This window comes from Carettochelys insculpta, chromosome 7 (assembly GCF_033958435.1).
Source record: "Carettochelys insculpta isolate YL-2023 chromosome 7, ASM3395843v1, whole genome shotgun sequence".
Taxonomy (NCBI): domain Eukaryota; kingdom Metazoa; phylum Chordata; order Testudines; family Carettochelyidae; genus Carettochelys; species Carettochelys insculpta.
Genome location: NC_134143.1, coordinates 74,309,841 through 74,322,108, shown reverse-complemented (window position 1 = coordinate 74,322,108; position 12,268 = coordinate 74,309,841). Strand labels below are relative to the sequence as shown.

At 51.8% G+C, this 12,268-nt stretch overlaps 1 protein-coding gene across 4 annotated transcripts in view; it reads left to right on the top strand.

Annotated features, from left to right (window-relative positions):
* Positions 1–12,268, top strand: part of ARMH3 (armadillo like helical domain containing 3) — a 175,268-nt gene that overhangs the window by 20,755 nt on the left and 142,245 nt on the right. For 3 of the 4 annotated variants that reach the window (XM_074999311.1, XM_074999310.1, XM_074999309.1), the window contains exons 2-8: positions 863–974; positions 1,451–1,507; positions 1,680–1,826; positions 2,632–2,739; positions 4,244–4,336; positions 5,062–5,136; positions 6,293–6,379. In XM_074999311.1, coding sequence (XP_074855412.1) covers positions 873–974; positions 1,451–1,507; positions 1,680–1,826; positions 2,632–2,739; positions 4,244–4,336; positions 5,062–5,136; positions 6,293–6,379 — 669 coding nt within the window. In that variant the 5' untranslated portion in view covers positions 863–872. Of the gene's footprint in view, positions 1–838; positions 975–1,450; positions 1,508–1,679; positions 1,827–2,631; positions 2,740–4,243; positions 4,337–5,061; positions 5,137–6,292; positions 6,380–12,268 lie in introns of all 4 variants that reach the window. The other variant, XM_074999312.1, reaches the window with a different exon arrangement.

Genomic DNA, 12,268 nt, shown 5'->3' with positions numbered 1-12,268 from the left:
CTAGTGGCAGAATTGTGTGCTTCTGTGACGCACCAGGGACCCAGTGGAAAACCCTGGGCAAATCCTGGCAGCTCCTGAAGAAGCCTGCAAGCATTTTGCATTGAGCCTTGCTCTGGAGCTCAGTGGAGTAACGCACGGCAGTGTTTGCCAGCCACTTCCCAGGAAAGAAATCCAAAACAATACACGGCACAGAGCAGGTTGATCAGACCCTTTTGTACTCCCTCTTCTTCCAGCATAAGAACAAGGGGCTATTGAAGCAAATTAGTAGGCAGCAGATCCAACTCTGGTAAAAGGAATTGCTTTTCCGTGTAGTCTGTGGAATGGATCACCGCAGGATGTCTCTGAGACCAAGAGTTTAGCAGGGTCCCCCAAGGGACTGGCCATTTAAACTGATAGTAAAAACACCCAGCATCAATATAGTCAGGACTTTAAAAAAGAAAAGAAAACATAACAAAACAAAAAAGTTGCAAGGCACGTAAGCCCTCCTGCTCCAGGCTGCTAGCCAGCCACTGACTGACGGGGCGTTAGGGCGAAAATTTCCCGCAAAGCAAGTTATTGCATATCTCTGCTGCAGGGCTTGTTACACCTTCCTCTGAAGCAATCTGGTGCTGAACCTGAAATAGGATTTGACTGTCTGGGCCATTGGTCTGATTCAGTATCTGGTGTGGCAGTTAACGCTTAGCCCAGGATATAGCGGTGTTAGGGGCAGGGCAGACAAAACGCCCTGGGGGAGAGCCACCCATGCAGGCCCCCTCTCTTTGGTCGTATGGGGCCTAGCCCAATGGGGTCCTGGCTGTGACTACAGCTCCAATGTGCTGTGTGCCCCCCGCTTTCTTAGCGGGTTGGTCTCTGTTCTGTTTAGGCTGTGTGCCATGGCCCAGGCGGAGAAGAAAGGCGGGCTGCTCTGGAAATCTTCAGCCTCCAAGAAGCCATTGAAAGAGAAAGTCGTGCTGATGTATGATGAGATCTTCATGGTAAGGACCGGGCCGCTTCTTTCGTAGTGGCTTTCCCCATTTTCTCCGTTTGGTTTGCAGAGTGAGTTCTGTGTGCTGAATTGTCCTCCCCGAGACAGCGAACCTGTCAGGTAGCAGCCCGCTTCTCTCCAAGCCAGGCTGTTTCATTGCTGTCCTGAACCATGTGCCTTCCCTGTGGTGTGGATGGGATGGCAGTGAGGTGCGGGGACAAGGTGCAGGGGGAATGGGCTCTGGAGGGAAGAGCTGTGAGGAGTCTCCTTTTCAGCTCGGGGTCAGGCTGTTTCAGGGAGAACAATGCCAGAGAAGAAGGGCAGCTTCTCAGGCGAGAACTGCTTCTGCAAATCCTGCCCTTGGGAATCTGCACTGGTAATATACTGAACTCCAGAGAGAGCCGTCTTTGGGGTCTGAACTATGCTGTGCTGAGCCTTTCTCCCAGCTGTGCTCTTTGTTCTCACAGGGTCTCCTTTCTTTTTCAGACAGAGGACCCCAGTAAATGCAGCCCTCGGTTCTGGGAGGAGCTTTTCCTCATGAAGGTAGCGTAGGAGTTGGAAGCTGCCCCCTTGTCCTTTGATTTGCCTTTGCTTATTTGCCCTGGGATGTGGCCAGCTCTCAGTACAGGGACTTGCATACCTGTGGGTCTCCACTTGTTACAGCAGCTGGCTGACATGCATTAATTGGCTTTTCCTTCATTCTGGGACCTGACAGGTGAACCTGGAGTACCTAGAAAGCAAGCTGGAGTCTCTGGATGGAGAAGAGCTAATGAAGATAAAAGATAACATTAACTGTTTGTTCCAGCACTGCATCCAGGCTTTGGGAGAAGAGCACCCGATCCGTGTTGTCAATGCCTTACAGGTACCAGTGGCCACTCGCAGGTAGCTTAGAGACATTCGCAGCCCTAGCTACCGCTGGAAATGGCCATTGCTTTGACATGCAGATTCTGAGTCTCTGGAGCTGTGAGGAAGACCAGCCACAGCAGGGGGGGCCAGGAAGGGAGGAGGGAGAGGGACTCCCAGTGCAGCCGGTGACTGGGTTGGTAGCAGACGTTTAGGTCTCGCTTCATTCCACCCACGTCCTGCTCGCCCGTTGAGTTCCTGGCGGAGGAAGGGAAATAAGGCCTTGGAGGAGATAGAGGGAAATCTGCACCAGAAATCCCGCTTATTAGGTGACGACTGGTCTGATGAGCCTGCCCCGAGCACCCTTAGTTGCATGGAATGCAGTTATGCTCTGTGCTTTAGGGTACCATCAGTCGCTCAACATAGCGCCAGGTGCCACCCCCACTTCAGAGCCCTCTTCTGCGCCCCAGCAGTCCTGCTTCTCTCTTTTGTAAATGCTTCTCTCGCCTGTATGGCGGTGTGCGGCGCCTGTGCAAATGGAGGAAACTGACTGGGCAAAGCAGCGAGAGGGGCTGTCTGTCTGCACAGTCTGACAGTGCGCGGTGAGCAAACACGGATGCTGTCTAATCTCAGGGCTCTCCGACGCAAGGCATTATGTAGAACGGGAAGGGGACGGAGTCAGACAGGAGTGGGACTGACACCCATGTTGGCAATGTACGCATCTGTTCTTGGTCCGTCTGGGGGCAGGGCTCGGAATGGGGTGGCTGGGCGAGTGGTAGGCGGGGCCTGATGTCCTTTGCTCATCTGTTTCCTTTCCTCCCCAGACATTGTGCGCATTGATTCGCGGTGTCCATCAAAAGAACAAATCCACCTCTGGGTTCGACATCATTAACATGCTCATGGGCTTTGACAAGGCTGAGCTGTGTATGAAGGTGAGGCCTGGGGCACGGGGGGGAGGAGACTGCCGCCAGCCAGCTCTCTCCTACAGGGATGTCCTCTGCAGACATCTGCTGCTCCGAAAAGCGCATGCAGGGAATTGTTAAACACAGCTCCCTGGTGTACCCTGCCTGCCAAAAGCCCAGTCTGAGAGCACGTGTAATTCATAACGACTCTAACGTAATGGGTGGAAGGAGCTCGCTCCTTTCCTTTCACTCTAGGGCAGGGGTGAGCGAGTCCTGGCATGGGTGCTAAGAGTGGTGCGGGAGCTGACTTTCATCGGCATGAGAGGCGGAGCTCAGCCCCACCCTGCCTCCCCCATGCAGCTGGGAGCTTGCTCAGAGCCAGGCCATCTGTGGATTAGCAAAAGACCAGCTAACGCAGCCAACCACCACCTAAGTGGTAAAGCTCGGCCTCTTCATTTATTTATCAATGGAGCTGTTCTAAGTAGAACTGCTAGTGACTCTGAAAAGTACCACCGGCCCTCTGACCATACAGAGCAGCCAAAAGGTCAAATTTCAGCACTCCACCTTGGAAAGGTTGCTGACCCCCGTACTTGGGTGTCTGTTCACAGATTGGCATGAATAAATTTCAAGGCCAGAAGGGACGGTTAGATTATCTAGGTTGGCCTCTTGTATAACACAGGCTGGAAAATTCCACCCTGTTACCCCAGGATTCAGCTTGGTTCTTCTTGGTGCTCTGATTTCCCTCCGTACAGCTGGATGGCTGGGAATTGATGCTCTGTAAATCCAGCCAGTGTCTGACCTTTGAATCTTTGACTGATGAGTGATGTTGCTTGAACAGGGTTTAACTGTCCGCAGGCAAACTCTGTTCGACTGCTAGGCTGCTTAAGCACACGTCTGGTCTGCAGCAGTCGGGGTCAGCGTACGTCTGCCCAAACTGGTGTGCAAATCACTGACAAAGCAGGAGAGCTCATTGGGGTGTGCATTTGGTTTGCTTTTGAGTGCCACCTCCTGCCGGGGCTGTGATGGAAGGAGGCAGGTTTTTGTGCCACAGTTACGGAGTAACCCTTCTGTGGAGAACGAGAGCTGATAGTTAGCTGTGGTGGGGTGGGGTAACTGGACAATTATACTGTACAAACAAGTGTGAGCTGGGAAGGTAGCGTCACGTTGGAGCTAGGTTTTGGCAGGTAAATTCCTGCCAGACAGAGGAAGGGATTTGAGTATTGTTATTCAGTAGTTGGCCTCGGGGGGGAGGGTAGCTCAGTGGTTCAAGCCCTTGGCCTGCTAAACCCAGGGTTGTGAGCTCAATTCTTGAGCAGGCTAAAGGGTCTGGGCAAAGGGGTTTAAAAAAAAAATCTGTCAGGGATGGTGCCCGTTCCTGCCTAGAGGGCAGGGGGCCAGACTTGATGACCTCCAGTTCTGTGAGATGGGTATCTCCATATTCAATTTTATTCAAGCACGTGTAACCTGGCTGGCCTGTGATCTATAGTCTGATGGTTCCAGGCCCTGAAGCTGTTGTAACCACCTCCTTCCTCAGAATCTGATGGAGAGCTTGGACTCCCTGCTGTGTGCAGAAGGCTCCGAAAGCCTGAAGAGTTTGTGTCTGAAGCTGCTTCTCTGCTTGGTAACGGTAAATAACACAAACCTGAGGCTGCAAAGTGACCTGAGGCCTGAGGTGCTGGGGAGAAGGAGGGGGAGGGTCTGTAAGCGTACAGGTCAAGGCTGGTGTGGGGAGTCCTGGCTGGAAGTACCATCTCCAGGCTTGTCTGACTTCCCAGGTTACCTTTGCACTGTCAAGTGATGAAGGTTTTTAATGGGCGGTTGTCATTTCCAGATTGCTGTAGAGAGCTGAGGTGACAGCTCTGTGGGGTTTGGAAGGGCTGCTGGCCAGCAAAGGGCTGCCCTGCGTGAAGTGCAGCTTGGTGCTGGGATGCTTCTGGGCCAGCTCAGCCATTTCCACCCTGGGGAAGGGACGGGACGGGACGGGACGGGACGGGACGTGGGCTGGGAGCTGTTACTCTCTGCTGCAGTATGACGAGTATGTGATTAAGCTGGTCTGCCCTGGAACTGAGAGTTACAGACTGTGCTGCACAGAGTCTGAGCCGCTCCTGGTGGCTGCCAGGGCCAGGGTGCCCCCAGGAAAGGAGGCGAGGTGCTGGGAGAAGGGTGAGCTTGCACAGCTGGTCCCACTTTGCCCAGCTCCAGAGCCTCCCAGGCTCTTGCCCTGCTGAATGCAGACAGGAGTGGCTGTTCAGGAGGGTACTGTGCCTGTTTCCCATGCGCACCCAGGGCAGTTACAGTATGTTTGTGATTAGGGAGCTTCAGGTGGGTTAAAGAGCCTTTGGTTGCTTGCAGGTGACAGACAACATCAGTCAGAACACGATCCTGGAGTATGTGATGATTAATAGTATATTTGAAGCTATTTTACAGGTAAGTGTGGCGCCCCTGGTGTTGGTTAGGTGTTTTCCTTTAGGGCCCAGCTTTCACCCGTGCATTTGCAGTTCAGTGCCTTAAATACAGCAGAGCCTGGCTGGTACGAGGCTTCGTCGTTCTGTGACAGGTTTTCATCGCTCTTCCTCCTGCTGACTCCGGGCTCTTGGTTTCAGTTATGGCTGGGCTTTTACGATGGTCACGCTTGTGATTGCGTGCTCAGAAAGCAGCCAAAGAGCTCTGGGGGTCTGATTTCATGGGGGAGGAGTTCTAGGTCAGAGGACTATTCTGGCAGTCAGCCAGGTGCATCCAGCAGTTCCTCCCCTTCGATTAGGGCGTGCTTCTTAGAAAAAGGATTTGGCTTGGGAAAACCCCGCTGCGTGTGCAGCATGGATTGGCAATACTTGGGGGTGGGACATTTTGCTCCCTGTAATCCTTGGCTGTGTAACTGGCTCCTTTGGTTTCTGGCCTTACAGTTCACTGGTTTAAAATCTCCCTGTTTTGGCCCTGCCAAATTCAGTCTGTTCTGGTAAATTTCACAGTCACAGTGTTTAAAATATAGGGAATTTCGTGGTTTCAGATGTTTCAGATCTTAAAGGTTATGGTGCTGTAAGCATGAGGGTCCTGACCTAAGGGAGGGTCGGGGGCAGGGAGGCATTGCAAGGCTATTGCAGGGGGTTGCTGCATGGCCACCCTTGCTTCTGTGCTGCCTTTGGAACTGGGTGACTGGAGAGCGCCAGCTGCTGGCTAGGAACCCAGTTCTGAAGGTAGGGCCACTGCCAGAACCAGTGGAGAAGTCAGGATGGCAATAGCATATGAAGCTACCCTGCTGCACTGCTGCTGGTGGGAGTGTTCCTTTCGGGGCTGGGTGCCTGGCCAGCAGCCGCCACTGTCTGGCCGCCCAGCTCTGAAGGCAGCACTGAAGTAAGGGTAGCAATACTGTGGCCCCTCTAATAACCAGGAGAGACCAGATTTCATAATGGGTGGTGCTTTGTCCACTGCTGTGAATTTGGCAGGGTCCTGCTCTTTAGTCATCTCGCAGGCAGTGTGCTGATAGGCTACATATTGTTCTGCTTGGTCTTGCTGCTTTGCGAAACTAGCTTCATTTCTTAGTCAGCTACTGGGCACCATGATACATCCCTGCTTCTTGTTTCAGATTCTGTCCAACCCACCTAGTCGCAGGGAGCACGGCTACGAGGCTGTTGTTCTGCTTGCCTTGCTAGTTAACTACAGAAAATACGAGGTAGGTGTTTGGTGCAGAGCACTGTTTCATTACACCATTGCCTGTCTTAGGCCAACCTGTCCTTGGTTTGCAGGCCCTTGGTGAGTGCTGATACAATCTTAAAGGATAAAAGTATTGGTGTTCCGACAGGTTTATATCTATGCACATACATACATACACACATGAGTGCAAAGGAAAGCTGCTCGGGGCATTTGTACGCTAACTACAGAAATTCTTTGGTGTGCAGGAAGCCCTCTCGAATGAATCCTTATTGTGTTGCCGGTACGTGTGCACAGGAAGTGTATCGTTCGGAAGCGAAGGCAGCCTTCTGAGAGTTGCCTTGTGTTTCAGACCCTGGGCATGTGATTTGGAAGCTGACTGTCGTGTCCAAGGAGTGTAGAACTGTTCGGTGAGGTGCCGGTCGTGTGACTGGAGGATGACCTTTAATGTCACAGCCTGCAACTCTTCAGGAGAATGAGAAATGTGGCTCTGTGGTCTTAAGTTGCAGTGGGGGAGGTGTAGGTTGGATATTGGGAGAAATGGTTTCCCGAGGAGAGTGGTGAAGCTCTGGAACGGGTGACCTAGGGAGGGGTGGCATCTCCTTCCCTAGAGGGCTTTACATCCCGGCTTAACCAAGTCCTGGCTGGGATGACTTAGTTGGGGTTGATCCTGCTTTGAGCACGGGCTTGGACTGGATGACCTGCTGAGGTCTCTTCCAGCCCTAAGATTCTGTGACACCCCCCCCACATCCATCCACTGCCTGTGCAGGGGGTACATGTCTTCAGCTTGCCTGCACTAATGCAAACACAGTGCAGCATGGACCTAATGCTCCACCCTGCTGAAGCAAAACACTCCCCAGTGCACCCAGTTCTTCCTGCAGGAGAGAGCAAGAGCACCGTCCCTGGGCGGCCGACGTTGGCCATATTGCATGGTGTGCAGCTGGCAGTGCTCAGCTGCTGCAGAGATTAGGCTGAGCTTAGAACCTGCGGAGAGTCAGCCGGTGGTCCTGACTTGTACCCTGCGGGGTTCAGTATGGTACCGCATTATGGAGTTTATTCTGTCAGCTTTTAACACCCTTAGGGAAGGGCGCACACAACCCGACATGACAAGAGCAGTAACTCTGCAGAGCACTCCGAAGCTGGGAGGTCACAATGTCGTTGCCCTGTGCAAACTGAATTCAGTGTGTGGATTTTGTACAGTCTTTAATTACGCCATCACATGTAGTTCTTCTGCAAGACCCCTCCCCAGTGCACAGGCTGGAGCAGCTCTGGGGCTCTGTAGTGGGGGAGACTGTTTTTGGTGGACCCTGCCTCGTTGGTGGGGAGAAGTTGGACAGTGCACAGCGAATGAGACGGAGCCCTGTGGGGTGAGGAAAGCTGGCCTTGTGGCTAAGGCACTCAGATGCTGCTGGGGGAACTGGATTGTGTCTCTGCCCTTGCCTTGGGGGTTCTCTTGAGATGCTGGGTAATTACTAAAACCTGACTTTTCCTAGGGGTCACTAACTGCGTGTTCCTCGTTTTCTGGGTGTCTGGCTTAGCTGTTCTGCAAACGAGAGCCCTGGGGCTGCGTGTGCACAGCTGCAACAGAAACTAGTGGGGCTGTGAACGTGTCAAGTGCCATACCATGCAAAGTACTCTGCAGAAATCAGGTCCTGGGCAGCTCAGACTGGGCACCCCAAGTGAATGAATTGCTAATGTTGTTCTCCTTTTAATCAGCCTGAGGTGGACCTCCAGCGTGGAAGATTTCAGCCCAGGCAGTGGGAGCTTAGCAAAGTGAAAAGAGTCTGAGAATGGGTAGTGTCAAGCAGCCTTCTGTGATACCTTCTCTGCCTGCAATCACGCCTCAGTTGTCCTGAGGGTGAGGGAGGACAGCCATCTTCCTCCAGCCTTCCTCTGGCGATTTTATAGTTTGAAATGTTTGGCGCTGAGCTGTCAGCATGTCAGACTGATTCATGGCTTGGTTTCCTTTGCATTCCTGCCTTTGTTTCAGTTCCCTTTGATTTTGTGTCTAGTGGGTTGCTAAGCTGTTGTTCCAGTTGCTTAAGGAAATCTAACCGGGCTGAGAATTGATTAGTTGCCTGTGACTCTGTGTGTGTGTGTGTGTGTGTGTGTGTGTGTGTGTGTAAAGAAAGCACTGGTATTTTGTGTGAACATGTTCTTTCAGATTCCTTGGAGCTGTGTTTTCTAGTCTCCTTTACACCTGGGGTGTGGAATAGTGGGCCATGCGTTCAGAATCAGTGCAGCTGCACCATGTACGTCAGTTCTCTTGTTAGTTTAAATTACAGGAACTAAAGAGATGTGTGTGTTTTTTCAAAAAGGGACATAATCAATCTGAAATCTAGCCATGTTCAGAACAAATCGGAAGGCAGATCCATGTATGATGCCTGCCTAAGTCCCTTGGTCAGTCGAGGTGGTTTTATTATTTCTTATTTCATAGAAAATATTTCTCTGTCCCTTGTTTCTTTGTGAAAGACCAACACGAAGAGGGAACTTTAAATAATTGATCACACAAGGGAAAGAGTGAAAATATTTACACGCAAGCCTGGGAAATGTAGAAAATACACTTGGGAAGGGAGTGAAATAAAACCTTTTGGTAATCTGTACTATTTCTAGTCATCTGACTTGTTGCTTGTGAGAACAGGAGATGATAGAAATGAAATTCAGGCGGAACTGGGACTCAAGGTGCTATATCCCTTCAAAAAAATCACACCAGCTTGAAACCCCATTTTGGCCTGGAGGCGTTACACCGGCTGTGCTCCCAGCATTGCTGAAGAGAGGGAGAGCTGAAAGATGTTAGCCATTCGTTTGTCTCTTTCACGTTGTTTCCTGTTTGCCTGGCTGGAGCCCTGCTGATCTGTGAGCATCCGCAACAGAAGCAGATACAAATTTTATATTTAGAGCTGCGTCCCCACTAATCATTTCAATCCAGGGGTGGAATAAATTTTATTCTGTGCACCAAGACCCATGCCTCTCTGCACCACCCTTAGCAACACATGCTGCCAGCTCTGGGCACTCTGCTAATCAGCCGGGCAGCACCCGTCGGCTGCCGAACTGTTCAGCTTACAGGAACACTGACCTAGAGCCCTGCAAATCTCTGGCTACACACAGCTATCTGCAGACAGTGTTTGGTGGAGTGCTGTGTCTGATCAGTTCCATTGTTTCCAGCTAATCAGTTTCTTCTTGAAGGGCTCTTTGCCAGGGAGGGATCAGGAAGAACTTTTATAACCTTTTAAGGGAATTTTAAAAGTCAACAGGCGGGTGTGCTGTCTGACAGGAGCACTACCAGAAACCTGACTGATTTTCAGTTAGTCTGGTTAGAAGAAATCAGTTACATGTCACATGTTCCTATTGGGGGTGTGTGTGTGTGAGGAGGGAGACAAACATTTTAAGGGGGGTGTTTCTCAGATGTTTTCTTCGGCTCCTGATCTGATTAGCTGGGAATTCTCCTTTGGTTGTTTAGTTGCAAAACTGGCACACAGTGCCCTGCTTAAAAGGAGTTGGTTGGTTTTTCTTTCTCCTCTCTGCGCCCTCCAGCTGAAGGCTATTTGGTGCCCCTCACAGCCTTGTCTATCTCCCGCAGCCACTGAGTCATCAGTGATGGAAGAGTTGTGCTCTAGGGGCAGCCTAACAGTTAGAGACCCTAGATTGCCTCCTTTTTCCTGATTCTTCCTTTGCCTGGTGCCCTGGGAAGCAGCTGCTTGGCAGTGAGGGAAGCAGGGGGCATAGTTTAGGAACCTAGCAATGTTCCCGCTAGTTTTTTACATCCATGTGCGAATAAATTTTGTGTGCACCAAGGCACACGTGAATGTGCACCACCATTAGTGGAAGAGCCCTGGCTGTGGCTGCCCTGCTAGTCAGCTGGATGGCCTTTGAATCTCTTCTGCGCATCCACACAAGCGCCCAGCTTGCAGGGAATGCTGCTCCTTAGTGCTCTTAAGCAGGTGAATGGTTCTGTCCCCACTCAGTGCTTCAGCCAAAGTTTCCTGCTTAGCAGGGCTGGCTGCAGTGCAAGACCCTCTGGCTGGGGAGAAGGCCACTTGCACAGGCCGTCTGTCCAGCTGGGTGAGTCTGCCACAACTGTGGAGGAAGCACACGCCCTCATGGACTCTGGATTGCATTTGCACGACTAACTTTAATGTCATTGGGCTTGTATTTGTTTCGTCGGTGTTTTCTCCTTAGCTTTCTTTGATTTCCACTGCTTTATTGACTAGCTCGGTGGTCAGAGCCTGAGTCACTCGGGGTCAGCTACGCTTGTGGAGGAGTTCAGAATGATGTCGGCTGCTTTGTCGCATGGCATTTGCATGAGAGGCTCTGCTGTGCTGAGGACGGAGCCGGGTTGTGGTTGTGAGGTTCCCTGGCTTTTTTGGCTTCGGCGTGAGTTACCAGTAACTGATTTTTGGTAGCTTGTAAGAGGTGCCCCTTGAGTGTTTGTTGTCTCTGGGAAGGTGGCTCTGTGACTCCTCCCTGTAGCAAAGAGAGCGGGTGCTGCAGTGCTCATCTGAGGGGCGTGCCTAGAGAAGATCGGCATCCTCCACAGGCTTGGGTAATGGTTTTCTGGCAGCTGGAGCCTGGCGGTCAACTCTGCACTCCTAGTACTACCCCTATGGTGTCCTCCTGGCTTCTAAACCCTTCATGCTCACAAGTGATGCTTGCTGCCAGCACCGGAGGCTGGAGCCCACGGCTGGGCGCAGGAAAATGGCCAGTGAAACAGATTTACACTCTCAAAACTTGAGCAGAAGGAGAGATGAGAGGCGAGCGAGGAACGCCAGGAGAGCCTGCAAAAAGTGGGTACCAGGGCCCCTCTGTCAGCTCAGGTAGCACATAGTGCGAGCTGATACACGCAGAAGGGAGAGCTGGCGTGATCAGATACCCGTGAGGGTTCAGAATGCCTTGTCACCTCTCCGCCGAGGGGCAGGTCTGTAATTCCCTGTGGGCAGCTCAGTGTGCCATGACAGCCCTCAGAAACGGGAGTGAAGGAATTGAGACTAACTCCATCATATGAACCAACGGGTCGTGTGCCTCTGGCCTGCTGTGTCCCAGCTGATGACCTCATCCTGTTAAGGGTGCTCCAGTAAGAGGAGAGGCTCAGAGAGGGGCAGTGGAAACAGTCAGACCCCCGAGAAGGGGCTTTCTCACAAGGAGACGAGACGTTAAAACGCTTTGCTCTCTAGTTCAGCAAGGTACTGAGGCGAGAGGTGGTCTGTAAACTGAGGCTGGGAGTTGGGAAGTCCATACCCCTTGCGTTCCACCCTTCTGGTAGGAGAAGGGGACAAGAACATTTGAACTTAAGAAGGACAAAGGGAAACAGTTGTGAGCTGCATAGAATCAGCGAGTGGTGGAACTCTCTGCTGCTGGGTATTGCTGAAGCGAAGACGCTGTTGGGTTTTTGAGGCTTATGTTAATATAAAGAATAGCATCTGCAGCTTTTCAGATGGTTTCTTTCTCTGGCCTCCAGGCGAAAGGTGGGGTCAGGAAAGGTCCTCATTCTTTTCCCGTGAGGTAGTGTTGGTCAGTGAGGTGCATTGTGGGGTCTTTCTGCCGATGTCTCAAACATCGTCCGGAACGCTACTGGAGACAGGGTCCTAGGTTACCCCACCCACTGAGATACCATGTCCTCTGCATTTCATCTCCCAGCTGCAACTGAAGGGAAATGTAATTCTTATGAAACACTGAACGCTTGGGGTAGGGTTGCCAGATGCCCCACACTGTGCGGGATAGTCCCGAGTTTCCATGACAAGTCCTGCAGGACATTTTTGTATAAGTGCAGGATGCAGGACTTGTCATGGAAATTCCCAGCAGAGCCTGTTCCCAGCCACAGGATCCATGGGGGACCCTGGCAGCCCCACAGCTCGGAACTTCTGACTCACCATGTGGCCATGAGCAAGGCACTGCATCTCTGACAAGCTGGTTG